The 23,161-nt window shown below is 44.9% G+C and overlaps 1 protein-coding gene across 15 annotated transcripts in view; it reads left to right on the forward strand.

Moving 5' to 3' along the window:
- Nucleotides 1–23,161, forward strand: part of LOC123756175 (putative protein kinase C delta type homolog) — a 245,601-nt gene that overhangs the window by 200,727 nt on the left and 21,713 nt on the right. For all 15 annotated transcript variants that reach the window (XM_069336615.1, XM_069336623.1, XM_069336622.1 and 12 more), the window contains 3 exons: nucleotides 8,906–9,010; nucleotides 16,137–16,375; nucleotides 20,924–21,097. In XM_069336615.1, the coding sequence (XP_069192716.1) occupies nucleotides 8,906–9,010; nucleotides 16,137–16,375; nucleotides 20,924–21,097 (518 nt within the window). The remainder of the gene's footprint in view (nucleotides 1–8,905; nucleotides 9,011–16,136; nucleotides 16,376–20,923; nucleotides 21,098–23,161) is intronic.

The following is a 23,161-nucleotide window of genomic DNA, read 5'->3' on the forward strand; positions in this document are numbered from 1 at the left end:
AAATTATGAGAAGGATTAAAACAGAAGAGGACTGTTTGAGGCTTCAAGAAGACCTAGACAAGCTGAAGGAATGGTCGAACAAATGGTTGTTAGAGTTTAACCCAACCAAATGTAATGTAATGAAGATAGGTGTAGGGAGCAGGAGGCCAGATACAAGGTATCATCTGGGAGAGGAAATTCTTCAGGAGTCAGAGAAGGAAAAAGACTTGGGGGTTGATATCACGCCAGACCTGTCTCCTGCAGCACATATCAAGCGGATAACATCAGCGGCATATGCCAGGCTGGCCAACATACGAACGGCATTCAGAAACTTGTGTAAAGAATTATTCAGAACTTTGTATACCACATATGTCAGGCCAATTCTGGAGTATGCAGCCCCAGCATGGAGTCCATATCTAGTCAAGGATAAGACTAAACTGGAAAAGGTTCAAAGGTTTGCCACCAGACTAGTACCCGAGCTGAGAGGTATGAGCTACGAGGAGAGACTACGGGAATTAAACCTCACTTCGCTGGAAGACAGAAGAGTTAGGGGGGGACATGATCACCACATTCAAGATTCTGAAGGGAATTGATAGGGTAGATAAAGACAGTCTATTTAACACAAGGGAAACACGTATAATGGGACACAGGTGGAAGCTGAGTACCCACATGAGCCACAGAGATATTAGAAAGAACTTTTTTAGTGTCAGAGTGGTGGACAAATGGAATGCATTAGGAAGTGATGTGGTGGAGGCTGACTCCATACACAGTTTCAAGTGTAGATATGATAGAGCCCAGTAGGCTCAGGAATCTGTACACCTGTTGATTGACGGTTGAGAGGCGGGACCAAAGAGCCAGAGCTCAACCCCCGCAAACACAACTAGGTGAGTACAACTAGGTGAGTACACACACTGTAGTTAGTAAACAGTTGATTGACAGTTGAGAGGCGGGCCGAAAGAGCAAAGCTCAACCCCCGCAAACACAACTAGGTGAATACACACACACACACACACCTAGATTATCGCTCTAACTGCATCAAAAGCTTACCTTAATAGGCTTCCACAAAACTCGTATAAATACTTCAATTCTATATATTCAATTCTTCAATTCTATACTGAGAAATTCAGTTGGAGCCCTGATAAAAGTTCGAACCTAAGTAGGTGGGTAATCCCACGCACACACCCCAGTGAACCAGGCCACGACACAGGACTACCCAGCACACACACACAAGTTCGAACCCTGATCACGGCTTCGACCGATTTTTTAATTGATGCAGTCACGTTGATGTGATTACTCTCTATCTATTGTTTTTTCTTTAGACTTATTTGTTTCATCAATCTATTGTGTTGGGTTTTCTTTTATTGATTTTGGCGGGACAGAATTTATTACACGTAGAAAAAATCAACATTGTGTTCTCACCTATTTGTTCTCACCTATTTGTGCTAACGGGGGTTGAGCTTTGGCTCTTTGGTCCCGCCTCTCAACTGTCAATCAACAGGTGTACAGGTTCCTGAGCCTATTGGGCTCTATCATATCTACACTTGAAACTGTGTATGGAGTCAGCCTCCACCACATCACTGCCTAATGCATTCCATCCGTTAACTACTCTGACACTGAAAAAGTTCCTTCTAATGTCCCTGTGGCTCATGTGGGTACTCAGTTTCCACCTGTGTCCCCTTGTTCGCGTACCACCAGTGTGTTTGGACGTATGAATGTGTATAAGTATGTATTTTACTGGAAACAGAGTGTATAATTTTCAGTAAATATGAACAGGCGTTATATTAACATTTTTATAATTAAAACGAACGTAAATTATTATATCAACTATACCATAGTGTGTATGAGTTTTACAATGATGTGTATGAGTTAATTATTGGTGTCTGAACTTTACAATGATGTGAATACACACATACTCACATATACACATACACACATATGATAGTGCCCAATAGGCTCAGGAACCTGTACACCTGTTGATTGACGGTTGAGAGGCGGGACCAAAGAGCCAGAGCTCAACCCCCGCAAGCACAATTAGGTGAGTACAATTTGGTGATTAGGTGAGTACACACACACACACACACACACACACACACATATATATATATATATATATATATATATATATATATATATATATATATATATATATATATATATATATATATATATATATATATATATATATACAACAATATATATTAACGTTGCAATGATGTGCATTAACTCTATCAAGCTGTATGTTGCCTCAACATCACAGAGCCCCTGAGTAATGTATATAATTTTCGTAATAATGTATAGAAAACCTATAATGTCGTAAATAAATAATTAATCTGATCTGTGTGATTATAAGCTGTCAATGGTAACCGACTTTAGTGAGGTAATAATTTCTAGAAAGGTGTACACTGCCTGTTCCTATAACGGAGGCTTAAAGTCAGGTCAAAATAAAATCTATGGACATTCCTAAGAGTCATATACTGATTCAACCCGTTCTCGCACTTTCGCATAGTCAATATTGACTTATTAAATACGTGCATATGTGACATACTAAACATACTAGTTTACCTTGAAAAGCTTCATAGAAAACACCGACCTTACCTAACCTTCTTAGTATGTTAAGATAAGCATCTTATTGCTTCGTAATTACAATTATACTAAACCTATTCCTATAATAGGTTAAGTAATAATTATAATTACGAAGCAATAAGATGCTTATCTTAACATACTAAGAAGGTTAGGTAAGGTTGGTGTTTTCTATGAGGCTTTTCAAGGTAAACTAGTATATTTAGTATGTCACATATGCACGTATTTAATAAGTCAATATAGACTGTAAGAAAGTGCGAGAACGGGTTGACTGATTTAGAGTGAAGTAATGAAACATGGCGTGTCATTCCCGTAGAGGTAGTCAAGACTGTTATCAATATTCCTCGTGGCCATTTTAAGATGGTTTGAATTATTATAAGGAAAGCATCCATCATTATCTTAGATACGGAAATGGCGTTCAATATTAGGGTTATGCAGTTTCGAATGCAGGTAATTTACTTATCGAAAAGCTGTCTGGCGTAATTTAAGGCCGCTCAGTTCTTCAATAACAAGCCAAACATTACGAAGGAAGTGAAATTAGGCAGCCATCAGATACAGTAACACCTTTAAATGAAGAACATTTCGTTATTAAGACCTCACCTGTTAAGAACTCACCTTTCCGCTAATAAGCAGTTAGTTCAGCGTGAATCTGTTATTCTAAATGAACCCTTCAGGGCGGATCATCTTGTTCATTCACCGTGGTATTTCTTCATTATCAAATGAAGAAATGGGCTTCTCTAGACTAGTCGTAACTGCCTCAGCTGGTCGTAATTGTCAAAGGTGGTCGTAATTGTCTCAGCTAGTCGTAATTATCGAAGGTGGTCGTAATTATCGAAGGTGGTCGTAATTGTCTCAGCTGGTCGTAATTATCGAAGGTGGTCGTAATTGTCTCAGCTGGTCGTAATTACCGAAGGTGGTCGTAATTATCGAAGGTGGTCGTAACTGCCTCAGCTGGTCGTAATTATCGAAGGTGGTCGTAATTGTCTCAGCTGGTCGTAATTATCGAAGGTGGTCGTAATTATCGAAGGTGGTCGTAATTGTCTCAGCTAGTCGTAATTATCGAAGGGGGTCGTAATTGTCTCAGCTGGTCGTAATTACCGAAGGAGGTCGTAACAATTACTCTCACTGTTGCACATTTTTTTTAGTAGGCATCCATCAGTCTCAGGAGACTATGGAGTTGCACTCTGGCGTCGGCCTGGTCTGGAGTGGTCTCACCAGGGCGTAAAGCCAGGGTAGGTTGATTCCGGGAAGAAGCTGTTACCCAGGCAGCAGGTCCTCTCCCCTCTCCAAAATAATGCACAACTCCTGCATTATTTTACAGCATTATTTTGGTCAAAGTCTGAATGCTCACCACAGACAGAAGTAGCAAGCTCCGGAAATATTGCAAGCAAGAGGTATTTAGTTACTTCTATTTTTTGGAGTGTTAGACGCTCAAGGATATCTGGCACTATATCGTCAGACAAGCATAAAAAAACAGTATTTTGACCAGACCACACACTAGAAATTGGTCCAGGACGGACCGAAACGTCGTCGTCCCTTCAATTTCTAGTGTGTGGTCTGGTCAACATACTTCAGCCACGTTATTGTGACTCCTCGTCTGAAAAACAGTATTTCTCCACAGTGGCGTTGATACTTGACCGGTACATTTCAGCCCTGAAAGACTTTCAAGCAAAGAATGTTTTCTTATTCTCTGAATATTCTTGGCTTAATTCCAGGCCTATTCTCATCATTCATACCTCTTCTTCTATCGCTTCTGCAATTGTTTGTATTTCACCTTCAGTATGAGCAACATATTCTTGAAGGCACTGTAACTATACATGTCTGTATATGCCACTTTTAACCCCATACACAGTCTGACGATGAGTCACAATAACGTGGCTCAAGATATAAAGATCCAAAACGGACCGAATCGTCTTGATAATGGTCCAGAATGGACCGAATCGTCATGGTAACGGTCCAGAACGGACCGAATCGACATGATAATGGTCCAAAACGGATCGAATCGTCATGATAATGGTCCAAAACGGACTGAATCGTCATGATAATGGTCCAAAACGGACCGAATCGTCATGATAATGGTCCAGAACAAACCGAATCGACATGATAATGGTCCAAAACGGACCGAATCGTCATGATAATGGTCCAAAACGGACCGAATCGTCATGATAATGGTCCAGAACAGACCGAATCGGCATGATAATGGTCCAAAATGGACCGAATCGTCATGATAATGGTCCAGAACAGACCGAATCGTCATGATAATGGTCCAAAATGGACCGAATCGTCATGATAATGGTCCAGAACAGACCGAATCGTCATGATAATGGTCCAAAATGGACCGAATCGTCATGATAAGGCTCTAGAACGGACTTAATCGTCATCCTATAACTATATATATATTCAACCAAATTCCGATGAAACGCAATTGACGACGGCTTAAGAGAGCCAGTTATATAGGCAAGAACAGTGCCTAGTTCCGTGTGACCTGGCCTGGATGGGGGCCAAGATGTTAACAATGTTCTACTCCACCGAGTGCCAAATCGTTCTCGGTGCTTGTACAGAAGCTGCCTGTTAGAGCCGGGGACAAAGATTGGCTGGTGTTTTTGATAACCAAATAATTCCCCCCCCCTGGCTAATTTGAGAATTGGCCCCAGGGTGCTTGTGTGTGTGTGTGTGTGTGTGTGTGTGTGTGTGTGTGTGTGTGTGTGTGTGTGTGTGTGTGTGTGTGTGTTGCTAGTAGTGAGCTAATGGTCTCCTAGTTCAGTTTCCTAGTAGTGAGCTAATGGTCTCCTGGTTGTTTCCTAGCACTGAGCTAGTGGTCTCCTGGTTCAGTTTCCTAGCAGTGAGCTAGTGGTCTGGCTCAATTTCCTAGCACTGAGCTAGTGATCGCCTCGTTCCTAGTACCGTAACGTCAGAATTGTGTATACAGTCATCCGCCTTGTGTATAGTGCTGTCTGCAAAGTGTATATTGTAACTTGTTGTGTACATAATGTCATCTGCTGTGTGTATAATGACTGGCACGTGTTATCTGTCGTCTCCTCTCCTACTTCTTCCTTCTCCTCCTCCTCTTCCTCCTCCTTATCAGCACCTCATATCTCTTATCATTCTGACATCAAGTCACTTTTATTTAAGAAAGCCAACTTTAAATTTTCTTCTGTAGGCCCTTCCTGCCCCCTTTCTAAGCATGCAGTTCCTGGCCATCGCCTTGAGACAAAAGCCGTTGTTTACCTGTAATATGAATACTGGTGATGGGAGTCGAACCCTGTTGGATAACCAAGATGTTCTGGGAGAGTGCCACTCTGCCAGCGCGTCTTAAAGTTTCTGTCTCACAAGGAACTTCTCACAAGAAACTTCTCACAAGGAACGTCTGACATGGAACTTCTCACAAGTTCCATGTTAGAACTCTTCTCACAGCAGATTTGAAACAGGATTAATCTGTTGATAATCCATAAAACAGGATTAATCTGTTGATAATCCTTAAAACAGGATTAATCTGTTGATAATCCTTACAACAGGATTAATCTGTTGATAATCCTTACAACAGGATTAATCTGTTGATAATCCTTAACACAGGATTAATCACTTGATAATCCTTAACACAAGATTAATTTGTTGATAATCCTTAACACAGGATTAATCTCTTGATAATCCTTAACACAAGATTAATCTGTTGATAATCCTTAACACAGGATTAATCTCATGATAATCCTTAACACAGGATTAATCAGTTGAAAAGGATGGAAGTTGAAGAACTTAACTCTTTAAAGTATGTTGGTTCTATATTTTTAGTCTCGCTTGACGCTAAGAGAAGCGTTTCGCTGATCCTGTCAACATCCTCAAAGGCTGAGTAGAAGTGAACACTGTTTATGTGGAGCGACTGAATGTGTATCAGAGGAAGGTGTAGCTAGGGGTCCCTGGCTCCGTGGACACCACTGCTTCCTCTGTTGTTTCCTCTGTTGCTTCCTCTGTTGATTCATCTGTTGTTTCCTCTGTTGCTTCCTCTGTTGATTCCTCTGTTGATTCCTCTGTTGATTCCTCTATTGCTTCCTCTGTTGCTTCCTCTGTTGATTCATCTGTTGCTTCCTCTGTTGTTTCTTCTCTTGCTTCCTCTGTTGCTTCTTCTGTTGCTTCATCTGTTGCTTCCTCTGTTGCTTCCTCTCTTGCTTCCTCTCTTGCTTCCTTTCTTGCTTCCTCTGTTGCTTCCTCTGTTGCTTTCTGTGTTGCTTCCTCTGTTGTTTCTTCTCTTGCTTCCTCTGTTGCTTCCTCTGTTGCTTCCTCTGTTGCTTCCTCTGTTGCTTCCTCTCTTGCTTTCTCTGTTGCTTCCTCTGTTGCTTTCTGTGTTGCTTCCTCTGTTGTTTCTTCTCTTGCTTCCTCTGTTGCTTCCTCTGTTGCTTCCTCTGTTGCTTCCTCTCTTGCTTCCTCTCTTGCTTCCTCTGTTGCTTCCTCTGTTGCTTTCTGTGTTGCTTCCTCTGTTGTTTCTTCTCTTGCTTCCTCTGTTGCTTCCTCTGTTGCTTCCTCTGTTGCTTCCTCTGTTGCTTCCTCTGTTGCTTCCTCTGTTGCTTTCTGTGTTGCTTCCTCTGTTGTTTCTTCTCTTGCTTCCTCTGTTGCTTCCTCTGTTGCTTTCTGTGTTGCTTCCTCGGTTGTTTCTTCTCTTGCTTCCTCTGTTGCTTTCTCTCTTGCTTCCTCTGTTGTTTCTTCTCTTGCTTCCTATGTTGCTTCCTCTCTTGCTTCCTCTCTTGCTTCCTCTGTTGCTTCCTCTCTTGCTTCCTCTGTTGCTTCCTCTGTTGTTTCTTCTCTTGCTTCCTATGTTGCTTCCTCTCTTGCTTCCTCTGTTGCTTCCTCTGTTGCTTCCTCTCTTGCTTCCTCTCTACATATGGTGGCTGGAGCATCATGATGTTCTGTCAAGGTCTTCAACATGTCAGAGTGTAATTGAGTGTTAACTGGCTGTTACTTTACGATGGTGTGTCTCCTTTCCATTAAAATACTGTGAGAACTGTATTGATTCTCTCTTAGGCATTGTGGCTTAGATAGAGTCTGTTATATCTTTATTAAATTGAATGTTAGTATTTGAGGGCGTGTGTATGTATTTACTATTTGTATTTACTATTTGTGCCTGCAGAATCGAGCTATTAGCTCTTGGACTCCGCTTTTCTAACCAATCTATGTTGCCTCTATTATGTCTAATACATATATTTCACTCTAACACACACACACACACACACACACACACACACACACACACACACACACACACACACACACACACACACACACACACACACACACATCCCCAGGAAGCAGCCCGTAGCAGCTGTTTAACTCTCAGGTACTTATTTACTGCTAGGTGAACAGAGCATCAGGGTGAAAGAAACTATGCCCATTTGTTTCGGGCACGGCCGGGAATCGCACCCGGGTCATTAGGACTACGTCTGTGTGTATGTGTGTATATTCACCTAGTTGTATTCACCTAGTTGTGTTTGCGGGGGTTGAGCTTTGCTCTTTCGGCCCGACTCTCAACTGTCAATCAACTGTTTACTAACTACTTTTTTTTTCCACACCACACACACACACACATATACCCCAGGAAGCAGCGCGTGACAGCTGACTAACTCCCAGGTACCTATTTACTGCTAGATAACAGGGGCATTCAGGGTGAAAGAAACTTTGCCCATTTGTTTCTGCCTCGTGCGGGAATCAAACCCGCGCCACAGAATTACGAGTCCTGCGCGCTATCCACCAGGCTACGAGGCCCCCCTACTAGGTGTGTGTGTGTATATGTGTGCCCATACATAATCGTTCCTATTGCAAATCAACCTACATTTACTTGTACAAATGAACTTTAGTAATGATTTAACTTTTAGGACAGCAAAGTTATATTAGGTGAGGTGAGCTCTGAGAGCATGCAGAGTATTATAGAACACAAAATATATTATATATAACGAAACCCATTTCATATCCAGGCTTTTGTCGATTGACTAAAAAAAAAAGACATTATAGATCCCAAGAATTATTTCACATTATACGCCCGTATTTCACATTATACGCCCGTATTTCACATTATACGCCCGTATTTCACATTATACGCCCGTATTTCACATTATACGCCCGTATTTCACATTATACGCCCGTACTTCACATTATACGCCCGTATTTCACATTATACGCCCGTATTTCACATTATACGCCCGTATTTCACATTATACGCCCGTATTTCACATTATACGCCCGTATTTCACATTATACGCCCGGATTTCACATTATACGCCCGTATTTCACATTATACGCGCATGTCTCGACAGGTAATTTATATGATGAAGGTGTAATAAGTGCCTCGTTCTCCCGGCAGTGTGTGGCACCAACTGTCACAAGAAGTGTGAGAAGCAGATGCCGAACCTTTGCGGCGTCAACCAGAAACTGCTTGCCGAGGCGCTCTCCTCCGTCAAGAAAGGGGGTGAGTATTCCTATCTTGAGGTTATCTTGAGATGATTTCGGGGCTTTTTAGTGTCCCCGCGGGCCGGTCCTCGACCAGGCCTCCACCCCCAGGAAGCAGCCCGTGACAGCTGACTAACACCCAGGTATCTATTTTACTGCTAGGTAACAGGGGCATAGGGTGAAAGAAACTCTGCCCATTGTTTCTCGCCGGCGCCTGGGATCGAACCCAGGACCACAGGATCACAAGTCCAGCGTGTGGACTTGTTCCTGTGTGTACTCGTCTAGTTGTACTCACCTAGTTGAGTACACTAAACTCTAGTAGCCATTTGTTGGACCATTCCTTCAGTCTGTCCAGGGGGGCCAGATTCACAAAGCAGTTACGCAAGCACTAACGAACGTGTACATCTTTCCTCAATCTTTGACGGCTTTGGTTACATTTATTAAACAGTTTACAAGCATCAAAACTTGCCAATCAACTGTTGTTATTGTTATAAACAGCCTCCTGGTGCTTCGGAGCTCACTAACTGTTTAATAATTGTAAACAAAGCCGTCAAAGATTGGAAATAGATATACAGGTTCGTAAGTGCTTGCGTAACTGCTTCGTGAATCTGGCCCCAAGTCATTTTGTATTCTCCTGATGTCCTCTGTCTTAATCGTTCTCATAATTTTACCATCATCATCAAACATTAAGAGGAATGAGTCTAAACCCCTCTGGAAGATCATTTACATATATCAGAAACAGGATGGGTCTGAGTACAGAGCCCTGTGGGACTCCACTGGTGGCATCCGGCTGTTTATTTACTCCCTTATAGACTGAGCACCTAACCCTGTTACTCCAGTCTGTTTTCCCAGTCTATGCAACTCTGATGGGTTACTGTATCAAAAAGCTTGCTGACAGCTCAAGAAAAAACAGTTTACCGATCCATTCTGTATCTAGGGGAGCCGGTCGGCCGAGCGGACAGCACGCTGGACTTGTGATCCTGTGGTCCTGGGTTCGATCCCAGGCGCCGGCGAGAAACAATGGGCAGGGTTTCTTTCACCCTATGCCCCTGTTACCTAGCAGTAAAATAGGTACCTGGGTGTTAGTCAGCAGTCACGGGCTGCTTCTTGGGGGTGGAGGCCTGGTCGAGGACCGGGCCGCGGGGACACTAAAGCCCCGAAATCATCTCAAGATAACCTCAAGATAACTGTCTGAAACTAACTAGATTTGTTACACAGGATCTTCCTGGTAGAAAATCATTCAGTCTGTCTGGTGGGTTATATTTCTCCAGGTGTTTTATCTATTTGGTATTAATTATATTTCGTCTAATTTTTGTACTGCTACACTTGGTACTTTTATTTTGACTCCTATAAGTGTCTATAATTAAGAGGGTCTTCCCTGCTACCATTTTTGTAGAGTGGAAAAGTGTGTCATTTCTCATCTATCTGCCAAGACTCTTGTACGGCTGAAAAATCCATTGAAGTGGAGCGCTGAGCTCTGGTGCGCATTCTCTTAGCACCCAAGTGGAAACTTCATCTGGGGCCAACTGCTTTGTTCCTTCTTAACTCCTTCAGTATACTTTCCACTTCATCTCAAGGCTCCTCTAAGTGCTCTTTGTTATTCTCTGATATGTGTGTGTGTGTGTGTGTGTGTGTGTGTGTACTCACCTATATGTACTCACCTATATGTGCTTGCAGGATCGAGCATTGACTCTTGGATCCCGCCTTTCTAGCTATCGGTTGTTTACAGCAATGACTCCTGTCCCATTTCCCTATCATACCTAGTTTTAAAAGTATGAATAGTATTTGCTTCCACAACCTGTTCCCCAAGTGCATTCCATTTTTCTACTACTCTCACGCTAAAAGAAAACTTCCTAACATCTCTGTGACTCATCTGAGTTTCCAGTTTCCACCCATGTCCCCTCGTTCTGTTATTATTACGTGTGAACATTTGATCTATTTCCACTTTGTCAATTCCCCTAAGTATTTTATATGTCCCTATCATATCTCCTCTCTCCCTTCTTTTCTCTAGTGTCGTAAGGTTCAGTTCCTTCAGCCGCTCTTCATATCCCATCCCTCGTAGCTCTGGGACAAGCCTCGTCGCAAACCTCTGAACCTTCTCCAGTTTCTTTATGTGTTTCTTCAGGTGGGGGCTCCATGATGGCGCGGCATACTCTAAGACGGGTCTCACGTAGGCAGTGTAAAGCGCCCTAAAAGCTTCCTCATTTAGGTTTCTGAATGAAGTTCTAATTTTCGCCAGTGTAGAGTACGCTGCTGTCGTTATCCTATTTATATGTGCCTCAGGAGTTAGATTGGGTGTCACATCCACTCCCAGGTCTCTTTCTCGAATCGTTACAGGTAGGCTGTTCCCCTTCATTGTGTACTGTCCCTTTGGTCTCCTGTCACCTGATCCCATTTCCATAACTTTACATTTACTGGTGTTAAACTCCAGTAGCCATTTCTCTGACCATCTCTGCAGCCTGTGTAAGTCCTCTTGGAGGATCCTACAATCCTCGTCTGTCACAACTCTTCTCATTAATTTTGCGTCATCTGCAAACATTGACATGTATGATTCCACTCCTGTAAACATATCATTTACGTAAATTAGAAAGAGGATTGGTCCCAGCACCGATCCTTGAGGTACTCCACTTGTTACTGTTCGCCAGTCCGACTTTTCGCCCCTTACCATTACCCTCTGGCTCCTTCCTGTTAGGTAGTTCTTCACCCATACTAGGGCCTTTCCGCTTACTCCTGCCTGCCTCTCAAGTTTGTATAGCAGTCTCATGTGCGGTACCGTATCAAAGGCCTTTTGGCAGTCAAGAAATATGCAGTGTGTGCATATATGAAAATATGAAATATGTGTGCATATATGAAAATATGAAATATGAAATATGTGTGTGTGTGTGTGTGTGTGTGTGTGTGTGTGTGTGTGTGTGTGTGTGTGTGTGTGTGTGTGTGTTAACGTAGTCACCTGGATGTAACTACAAGGGTTGAGCTTTAGCTCCTCATCCTGGCTAAAGAATATCCATAGTTTCATTCACTCTCAACCGTAGTATTGTGTTACGAGTCTGTTTCATCCTGAGGGTTAATGTTTCATTCTGAGGGTTAATGTTTCATCTTGAAGGTTAATGTTTCATCCTGAAGGTTAATGTTTCATTCTGAAAGTTAATGTTTCATTTCTGTTGTTTATTAAGTCAATATACCATTACTAGATATGTATGAGGTCAATATGCTCCATCATTGATGATTAAGGAATCAATATTGACTGTTAAGGGTAAATATGTAGCATCAGAGCTACATATCAAGGCTTATTAATTTATGTATGTTCCATCATGGATATTTAATTAGTCTATATGTATAATCAGGTCATTTGAAGGGGTCAGTGGGTATCATATGAGTATTATCAGGCCTGTTTCAGGAGTCAATATATGTCAGGAAGGTGATGACCCAAGTCTCTCCCTCATGCAACTATTACGTTGTGAACTTTAAAGACTTTATTTCGTCAAAGATTCACGTCTCAAGTCTCTTACGTTGCTAGATATTCTCAGACTTGATTCAGCCTTTATGATGCTGCTCGTATGTCAAAATTCCTCCCCCCTGTAGGAGGTGCTGTCTCTCAGTAGCTCACTCTTAGTTCCCCTACCCCTGCCAAGATTCCCTCAGTTTCCCCTGTCAATATTCCCCCAGTTTCCCTGTCAATATTCCCCAAGTTTTCCTGCTAACGTCCCCCACTAACAAGAGCTGTTTCAGTCAGCCTCTAGCTCCTCCTTTGTGTAAATATTCTTTCTCCTCGTACTTAAACGTATTTTTGCCAGCCATTTGTAAACCTTTCCTGGCCGGGGGAGCTAAAAGATCTGCTGGCCGGTGTTTATGGTCCAACTTTCATACGGAGGAGAGCGCCTTAACCTCCTCCTTCTGGCCTCTGAAGAATCCTGTCCAGTGTGTGTGTGTGTGTGTGTGTGTGTCTGCTGGTTTATGTGCGACTTCCTGTGTTTTCTTCGGGCGGCAGAGCAGTCTGCTTTCTTCTTAGACAGCAGACGAGTCCATTGAGGCCCCCGTGGTACAGCAGACCTGTCTATAAGGCTGTCCTGATGCATCAACTATGATTAAATAGCTAGTTAAGTCTCTTGTAACTAGTGGTACTTCTGGCTCTGCTGTTGGGCACTTCTGACCCCTACTGTTGGGCACTGCTGACCCCTACTGTTGGGTATTACTGACCTCTACTGTTGGCACTACTGACCCCTACTGTTGGGCACTACTGACCTATACTGTTGGGCACTACTGACCCCCTACTGTTGGGCATTACTGACCCCTACTGTTGGGCACTACTGACCCGTACTGTTGGGCACTACTGACCCCTACTGTTGGGCATTACTGACCCCCTACTGTTGGGCATTACTGACCCCCTACTGTTGGGCATTACTGACCCCCTACTGTTGGGCACTACTGACCCCTACTGTTGGGCACTACTGATCTCAACTGTTGGGCACTACTGACCCCCTACTGTTGGGCATTACTGACCCCTACTGTTGGGCACTACTGACCCGTACTGTTGGGCACTACTGACCCCTACTGTTGGGCATTACTGACCCCCTACTGTTGGGCATTACTGACCCCTACTGTTGGGCATTACTGACCCCCTACTGTTGGGCACTACTGACCCCTACTGTTGGGCACTACTGATCTCTACTGTTGGGCACTACTGACCCCCTACTGTTGGGCATTACTGACCCCTACTGTTGGGCACTACTGACCCGTACTGTTGGGCACTACTGACCCCTACTGTTGGGCATTACTGACCCCCTACTGTTGGGCATTACTGACCCCTACTGTTGGGCATTACTGACCCCTACTGTTGGGCACTACTGACCCGTACTGTTGGGTACTACTGACCCCTACTGTTGGACACTACTGACCCCTACTGTTGGGCATTACTGACCCCTACTGTTGGGCATTACTGACCCCCTACTGTTGGGCACTACTGACCCCTACTGTTGGGCACTACTGACCTCTACTGTTGGGCACTACTGACCCCCTACTGTTGGGCATTACTGACCTCTACTGTTGGGCACTACTGACCCCTACTGTTGGGCATTACTGACCCCTACTGTTGGGCACTACTGACCCCTACTGTTGCCACTACTGACCCCTACTGTTGGGCACTACTGACCCCTACTGTTTGGCACTACTGACCCGTACTGTTGGGCACTGCTGACCCCTACTGTTGGGCATTACTGACCCCTACTGTTGGGCACTACTGACCCCTACTGTTGGGCACTACTGACCTCTACTGTTGGGCACTACTGACCCTTACTGTTTGGCACTACTGACCCTTACTGTTGGGCACTACTGACCCTTACTGTTTGGCACTACTGACCCGTACTGTTGGGCACTGCTGACCCCTACTGTTGGGCATTACTGACCCCTACTGTTGGGCACTACTGACCCCTACTGTTGGGCATTACTGACCTCTACTGTTGGGCATTACTGACCTCTACTGTTGGGCACTACTGACCTCTACTGTTGGGCACTACTGACCCCTACTGTTGGGCACTACTGACCCCCTACTGTTGGGCACTACTGACCTCTACTGTTGGGCACTACTGACCCCTACTGTTGGGCACTACTGACCTCTACTGTTGGGCACTACTGACCCCTACTGTTGAGCATTACTGACCCCTACTGTTGGACATTACTGACCTCTACTGTTGGGCATTACTGACCTCTACTGTTGGGCACTACTGACCCCTACTGTTGGGCACTTCTGACCCCTACTGTTGGGCATTACTGACCTCTACTGTTGGGCACTACTGACCTCTACTGTTGGGCACTACTGACCCCTACTGTTGGGCACTACTGACCCCTACTGTTGGGCACTACTGACCCCTACTGTTGGGCACTACTGACCGGTACTGTTGGGCACTGCTGACTTAGGTATACCAGTATACCTTAACTATCGTGTATGAAGCAAACATTTCAGTGGAATTTATAGTTCTAAATAAGGAAATTACATCATCATTTACACAACCTATGTTAGACCAGACATAGATTATGCAGCACTGACATGGAAGTCATACCCAGTAGAGTGCCCCTTCAAAAAAGGAAAACGTGATAATGTTCAGATGATTATAAAGGCCAATACCAGAGACAAGAGGACAAAGCTACAAGGAGAGCTCTGACAGCTGTTGATGGGAGAAGGAATAGAGAGGATATGCTCACTACGTACAAGATACTGAGGGGGAACGGACCAGGCTGGCTGTGAGACGGTGGTGTAAGCGTTCACTGTAATGTGTGTATGCGTGTGTGCGTGCATGTGTAAGTGTGTGCGTGCATGTGTGAGTGTGTGCGTGCATGTGTGAGTGTGTGCGTGCATGTGTGAGTGTGTGCGTGCATGTGTGAGTGTGCGTGCGGGTTGCAAGGCGTGCATGATGCCTTGGGGTATAGATGCCGCACATCTTTGTCCCTGCTGTTTAGGGCCATCTTTCTTGATGCTTCTGTCTCTCGATAATCTGAGAGATTATCTATCTCTGTTTACCTGTCTGATGTGTGTCCATATATCTGGCTGTCTGTCTCTCTCTCACTCGATATCTCTCTCGCTCTGCCTGCCTCTCCCTCTCCCTCAGCCTAACCCCTATCCCTTCAGCCCGGGACAGTGAGTCTGGGACAGTCTGGAACAGCAGGGCGTTCCTTCTAAGGGTCTGCGATTTCTCTAGATTGCTATCTCTGATGGATCTCTCCTCAAGCAGGGCCATAACTGTAGTCTCCCTACCCTCTCCTAGCTCCTTCCCCTCTCCCAGCAGCATCATCTACCCTCCCAGCAGCAGCACCTACCCTCCCAGCAGCAGCACCTACCCTCCCAGCATCACCACCTACCCTCCCAGCACCACCACCTCCCTTCCCAGCAAGGCATCTCGACTGCTTCAAGTTGCCTGTCTTATGGCTCTTCCCTCCCCCAGCGTGACTCTAATTTATAGAGCCATTACCTCTCGACTCCTGCACACACACATTCACCCTGCCTCAGATTTATCTCTCACCTTCAGCCTCTTGTACTCTCTCTCTCTCTCTCTCCCCTCTCTCTCACCCCTCTCTCTACCTCTTCCTCTCTCTCTTTCTTCTTCTCTCTCTCCTTGGTAAGAGTAACTAAGAGGTCTCTCCGTGTACTTCAGGCAGTGGTGATGGGACCAGCCGGACCTTGGCGTCCTCCACCAAGACATGTTCTTCTTCGGTCTCCGGGTCCGAGGCGGAGACCACGGAGGACGAGACGGAGACCACAGACACGGACTCTGGCGACTACTTCGGCCTGCCGGAGATCCGGCCGCCCCTACAGACCTGCCCCAAGTTTAAGAAGTACACCGTCTCTGACTTTGACTTCATCAAGGTGCTGGGCAAGGGCAGCTATGGCAAGGTGAGGCACTTCTCCTCCTCCTCATTCTTCTGTACAATGTTTATCACCTTCTTCTCACTCACCTCTTGCCCTCTTCTTCCACCTGTTTTTATGTCTGTTTTGTTTCTATTTTCCTCCGCTTAACTTCAGATAAATTATGCTTTAATTTCAGATGTCCCTGAAGGAGGAAAATTTTTAGAACAATTTAAAAATAAATAAAAAATTGTGAAGATGAAGGGAAGACACAATAGTTGTGTAAGTGTATTGGTTGATCCTGTGTGTCAAGGGGAGTGAACAGTGTGCTGAACAAGGATTCTAAGTTATTTGTTCACCTTCATGCATACACTATGATATTGTAGTAATCTTTTATCAACTTTGTTTTGTTTCGTGTGTGCGCGCCTGCGTGTGTGTACTCATCTAGATGTGCTTGCGAGGGTTGAGCTCTGGCTCTTTGGTCCCGCCTCTCAACTATCAATCAACTGGTGTACAGGTTCCTGAGCCTATTGGGCTCTATCATATCTACATTTGAAGCTGTGAATGGAGTCAGCCTCCACCACATCACTGCCTAGTGCATTCCATTTACTAACTACTCTGACACTAAACAAGTTCTTTCTAATGTCTCTGTGGCTCATTTCGGTACTCAGCTTCCACCTGCGTCTCCTTGTGCGTGTACCACCCATGTTAAATAATCCATCCTTGTCTACCCTGTCAATTCCCCTGAGAATTTTGTATATGGTGAGCATGTCTCCCCGAGCCCTTTTGTCTTCTAGCGACGTGAGGTCCAGCTCACGCAGCCTTTCCTCGTAAGTCATGCCTCTTAGTTCTGGGACTAGCCTAGTGGCATACCTCTGAACTTTATACAGCTTCCTCTTGTGCTTGACAAGGTACGGGCTCCATGCTGGGGCCGCATACTCCAGGATTGGCCTTACATATGTGTTATACAAGGTTCTGAAAGATTCCTTACACAGGTTCCTGAACGCTGTTCTGATGTTAGCCAGCCTCGCATATGCCGCAGATGTTATTCTTTTTATGTGGGCTTCAAAGAGACAGGTTTGGCATGATATTAACTCCTAGATCTTTCTCTCTGTCCGTTTCATGAAGGACTTTATCTCCCATTCTGTATCCTGTGTCTGGCCTCCTGTGTCCACCACCTAGTTTCCTCCCCACCGTCCCATCCCAAATCCTTATCCTGACCCCTTCCAAGTGCTATATAGTCGTAATTGCTTGGCGCTTTCCCCCTGATAATTCCCTCTCTCCCTCCTGGTTCTGTGGTATCTCTTCCAGTTTTCCTTTGCCCTTTGACCTCTGTATTTCCTCCGCTTCCTCCGGTTGTTCTCAGTTCTCATTCTTCCTCATTCTGGGTGATCAGGTGCGGTCGACGTGGTGTGTCTCCTCCCTTTTTTGTGAGATAGATTTGACACGCTGTGTTAAACAGTTTCTTTCTACAACTTCCACTAGTTTCGTTCGCCATGTTTCTTCCCCAGCATGGGGGGGGGGGGTGGTTTCTAGATTCCCAGTCTGTTTTTCCGTGATTTAGGTCCCCCATGACTAGAAATCTAGCTCTTACTGTGAGTGCAGCTGTTGCTGCTGCTGCTCTACAATTCATCTATGCATGATGATAGATGGCGAACTGGATAAGCACCTCCAAAGGATACCTGATCAACCAGGCTGTGACTCATACGTCAGGCTGCGAGCAGCCGCGTCCATCAACCTGGTTGATCAGTCCAGCAACCAGGAGGCCCGGTCGACGACCGGGCCGCGGGGACGCTAAGCCCCGGAAGCACCTCAAGGTAACCGCAAGGTATGACCTGTTCTTACCATAATCCTGTCTGGATCTTTTGTTGTTTCTTGGGAGATGGTGAAGTAACAGGACCAATATCCTTATCCCATCTGTTGTCACAGTCCAAGTGATGGAGGCTCTGTATGTATTTGCGTTCTGATTTTCTAGTTCCTCGAACTTCCACTCTCATTTGACTAGGAGTGTGTCTCCCTTTTTGTCTTGGCATTGTTTATTTCCTTACTATTTAATTGATGTCTCGTTGGAAATATGGCATCAGAAATCATTTAACTATTGCAATTAAATCAGGTTCATATTTTATTTCCCTTTCTTTTATTTCCTCTGTCTTGCTTGTAACTCCATCAGCATTTGTATATCATAACTTAAGGATCTTCTTGGACACACTGTTTCCACAACTTTCTAAGCATTCATATTAGCTTCTATTAATGTAGTTTGTTAGTGAAAGATGAATGCAGTGATGAGTGGTTGTGAGGGAGTAGGAGTTTGGTAGCGAGGGAAGGGGTGAGAGGCAGAAGGCAGTGCCAACTGGGCATAAAAGATGAAAGCAGTAAAGTTGGTGCAGAGAGGATTATGAGTAGGATCAGGAGCAAGAAGCAGAGGAGCAGTAGTCAAGACACTACCTATAATGGTTTACACACTGACTATCATAGTAAAATTACCACCCGTGGCACTGCTAATTGTCCGATAGTTGTCGCGTCTTACGTCATTAGAGATATGGAGAAAACCGTTTCGCTTATGCTAAGTGTTATTCTCCTCTTATTATTAATCACACCCACGTTTGCCAACTCTCGGAACGCTTGACGTTCTTCCCAGAAAAAGATATTTGAGCTTGAGGCATAAAAAATATACGAGTTACTCCTTATTGGATGATTTCCCATGTTGGTTATAGAGGGGTAACTTGGGTAGAAGCATCAACCTGTCCTCCTACAGCCTGTCCTCCTACAACCTGTCCTCCTACAACCTGTCCTCCTACAACCTGTCCTCCTACAACCTGTCCTTCTGCAACCTGTCCTCCTACAGCCTGTCTTTGTACAGCCTGTCCTCCTACAATCTGTCCTCCTACAGCCTGTCTTTGTACAGCCTGTCCTCCTACAACCTGTCCTCCTACAGCCTGTCCTCCTACAACCTGTCCTCCTACAACCTGTCCTTCTGCAACCTGTCCTCCTACAGCCTGTCTTTGTACAGCCTGTCCTCCTACAACCTGTCCTCCTACAGCCTGTCTTTGTACAGCCTGTCCTCCTACAATCTGTCCTCCTACAGCCTGTACTCCTACAACCTGTCCTCCTACAGCCTGTCCTCCTACAACCTGTCCTCCTACAGCCTGTCCTCCTACAACCTGTCCTCCTACAGCCTGTCCTCCTACAGCCTGTCCTCCTACAGCCTGTCCTCCTACAACCTGTCCTCCTACAACCTGTCCTCCTACAGCCTGTCCTCCTACAACCTGTCCTCCTACAACCTGTCCTCCTACAGCCTGTCCTCCTACAACCTGTCCTCCTACCAAGAACGTCGCTTTTCGCACGTATGCGTCACATAAGGCCAAAAATCGTCGTACTAGAAAATGGAAGCGGCTGGCGAAAGTGACGTACTGTCCCGTTTTCTGTTGTGGGTCCTCTGGCAGGTTAGGAGAGACTACTTCAAATTGACCGTTTTCTGGACGTTGGTAGCAACCTTAGGAGGACGGACTGGGAGCTTAGCGTGTGGAGATGAGGTATATTTAGAGTGAGAGAGATGCCAGGGATTAGCCCAGCTTGCTTGCTTGCTTGCTTGCTTGCTTGCTTGCTTGCTTGCTTGCTGCTGGGTTGCAGCGTTGCAAACAGAAGACCGGTTATAGACCCTGTGACGTCACTTGCATCTTCATTGCAGTAAATGTTGTGGCTTACAACATCCTGGGCCTCGTGCGTCATGCACACAGCCAGTCACAATAGCTTGGTTGAACATTTTTCCTGCTTGTATACACATATGACACCCCAGCTCACATATATGACTCCCAGGCCACATATATGACTCCGAGCTCACATATATGACTCCCAGCTCACACATATGACTACCAGGCCACATATATGACTCCCAGGCCACATATATGACTACCAGGCCACATATATGACTACCAGGCCACATATATGACTACCAGGCCACATATATGACTCCCAGGCCACATATATGACTACCAGGCCACATATATGACTACCAGGCCACATATATGACTCCCAGGCCACATATATGACTACCAGGCCACATATATGACTACCAGGCCACATATATGACTACCAGGCCACATATATGACTACCAGGCCACATATATGACTACCAGGCCACATATATGACTACCAGGCCACATATATGACTCCCAGGCCACATATATGACTACCAGGCCACATATATGACTACCAGGCCACATATATGACTACCAGGCCACATATATGACTCCCAGCTCACACATATGACTACCAGGCCACATATATGACTCCCAGCTCACACATATGACTACCAGGCCACATATATGACTCCCAGCCCACATATCTGACTCCCAGCCCGTGTGTGTGTGTGTGTGTGTGTGTGTGTGTGTGTGTGTGTGTGTGTGTGTGTGTGTGTGTGTGTGTGTGTGTGTGTGTGTGTTTGTGTGTGTGTGTGTGTGAGTGCGCGCGCGTGCGTGTGTGTGTGTGCGTGCGTGTGTGTATCACCTCAACAATCTCCCCACATTACCACCGAGTATGAGCCAGAACTTGGCCCTCGAGGCGTGGTTGACGACCGCTATCTTCCCCGCCCCGCAGGTCATGCTGGCGCAGCAGAAGGACTCGGAGAACTACTTCGCTGTCAAGTGCTTGAAGAAGGACGTGGTCCTTGAGGACAACGATGTCGAGTGTACCCTTATCGAGAGGAAGGTGCTGAGTCTAGGCACCAAGCATCCCTACCTCTGCCACCTCTTCTGTACCTTCCAGACACCGGTAAGTATCATCCGAACACCAATTTGGACCTTCCGAACACCATTTTGTACTTTTCGAACACCAATTTGTATCTTTCGAACACCAATTTGTACCTTCCGAACACCAATTTGGACCTTCCGAACACCGATTTGTACCTTCCGAACACCATTTTGTACCTTCAGAATACCAATTTGTATCTTTCGAACACCAATTTGTACCTTCCAAACACCGATTTGTACCTTGCGAACACCAATTTGTACCTTCCGAACACCGATTTGTACCTTCCGAACACCATTTTGTACCTTCCGAACACCAATTTGTACCTTCCGAACACCAATTTGTACCTTCCGAACACCGATTTGTACCTTCTAAACACCAATTTGTACCTTTCGAACACCGATTTGTACCTTCCGAACACCAATTTGTACCTTTCGAACACCGATTTGTACCTTCTGAACACCAATTTGGACCTTCCGAACACTGATTTGTACCTTCCGAACACCATTTTCTACCTTCCGAACACTGATTTGTACCTTCCGAACACCATTTTCTACCTTTCGAACACCGATTTGTACCTTCTGAACACCAATTTGGACCTTCCGAACACTGATTTGTACCTTCCGAACACCATTTTCTACCTTTCGAACACTGATTTGTACCTTCCGAACACCATTTTCTACCTTTCGAACACCAATTTGTACCTTCCGAACACCATTTTCTACCCTTCGAACACCAATTTGTACCTTCCGAACACCATTTTCTACCTTTCAAGCACTTTCAAGCATGTTTTCGACTCTGTAAGCTGCCTGGACTCTCTTGTGCTTGGAAACTGCTTCTTAGATTAATCGAGGAAGAGATTCTTGGCGTGATTCTTGGAGACCAGAAGACATGGCAGGATGTGCAGAATACCCCCGTTGAAAAACAGAGGTGCAACTGGTACTCTGAGAGAGAACTCTATCAACATCAGAGGTCCGAGACTGTTCAACACGCTTCCACTACACATAAGGGGCATAACTGGCCGACCCCTCACAGTGTTCAAGAGAGAACTATCAACATCAGAGGTCCGAGACTGTTCAACACGCTTCCACTACACATAAGGGGCATAACTGGCCGACCCCTCACAGTGTTCAAGAGAGAACTGGATAAGCACCTCCAAGGGATACCTGATCAACCAGGCTGTGACTCGTACGTCAGGCTGCGAGCAGCCGCGTCCAACAGCCTGGTTGATCAGTCCGGCAACCAGGAGGCCTGGTCGACGACCGGGCCGCGGGGAGGCTAAGCCCCGGAAGCACCTCAAGGTAACCTCAAGGTAAGGTGGTCTAACGGCCTTGTTTAGGTAATTACGACACTGGTTCGAGTCCCGCGCGCCGTGATCGGGAGGGGGGGTGAGATTCTGTCACGGGAAGATCTGCTGGTGTCTTCCGGTAAGATCTGCTGGTGTCTTCCGGTAAGATCTGCTGGTGTCTTCCGGTAAGATCTGCTGGTGTCTTCCGGTAAGATCTGCTGGTGTCTTCCGGTAAGATCTGCTGGTGTCTTCCGGTAAGATCTGCCGGTGTCTTCCGGTAAGATCAGCTGGTGTCTTCCGGTAAGATCTGCCGGTGTGTCCCATCTCTCTTCCTCTCCCTCCCGGCTACACTGTGACGTCTCCAGAGAGCCCTTTCTTGTAATTAACATTTCATTTGTTCGATAGTTTATATTTGTCCTATTTTCCCTACTATATTCTCAACCTTATATATATATATATATATATATATATATATATATATATATATATATATATATATATATATATATATATATATATATATATATATATACACACATATTATTAAATATGACCGAAAAAGTAAGATTAATAATTCTAACACGAATTTTCTCGATCTTTCTTACGTTTCTTTTCACTGTTGGTGGTAATTCAAAAATCAATTCTCCAAAATTCATTTTTATTTCTAGTCTGATGCGACACTTGAGCGCGTTTCGTAAAACTTATTACATTTTCAAAGACTTTAGTTTATATATATATATATATATATATATATATATATATATATATATATATATATATATATATATATATATATATAT

Source organism: Procambarus clarkii, chromosome 36 (assembly GCF_040958095.1).
Source record: "Procambarus clarkii isolate CNS0578487 chromosome 36, FALCON_Pclarkii_2.0, whole genome shotgun sequence".
In the NCBI taxonomy this organism is placed as follows: Eukaryota; Metazoa; Arthropoda; class Malacostraca; order Decapoda; family Cambaridae; genus Procambarus; species Procambarus clarkii.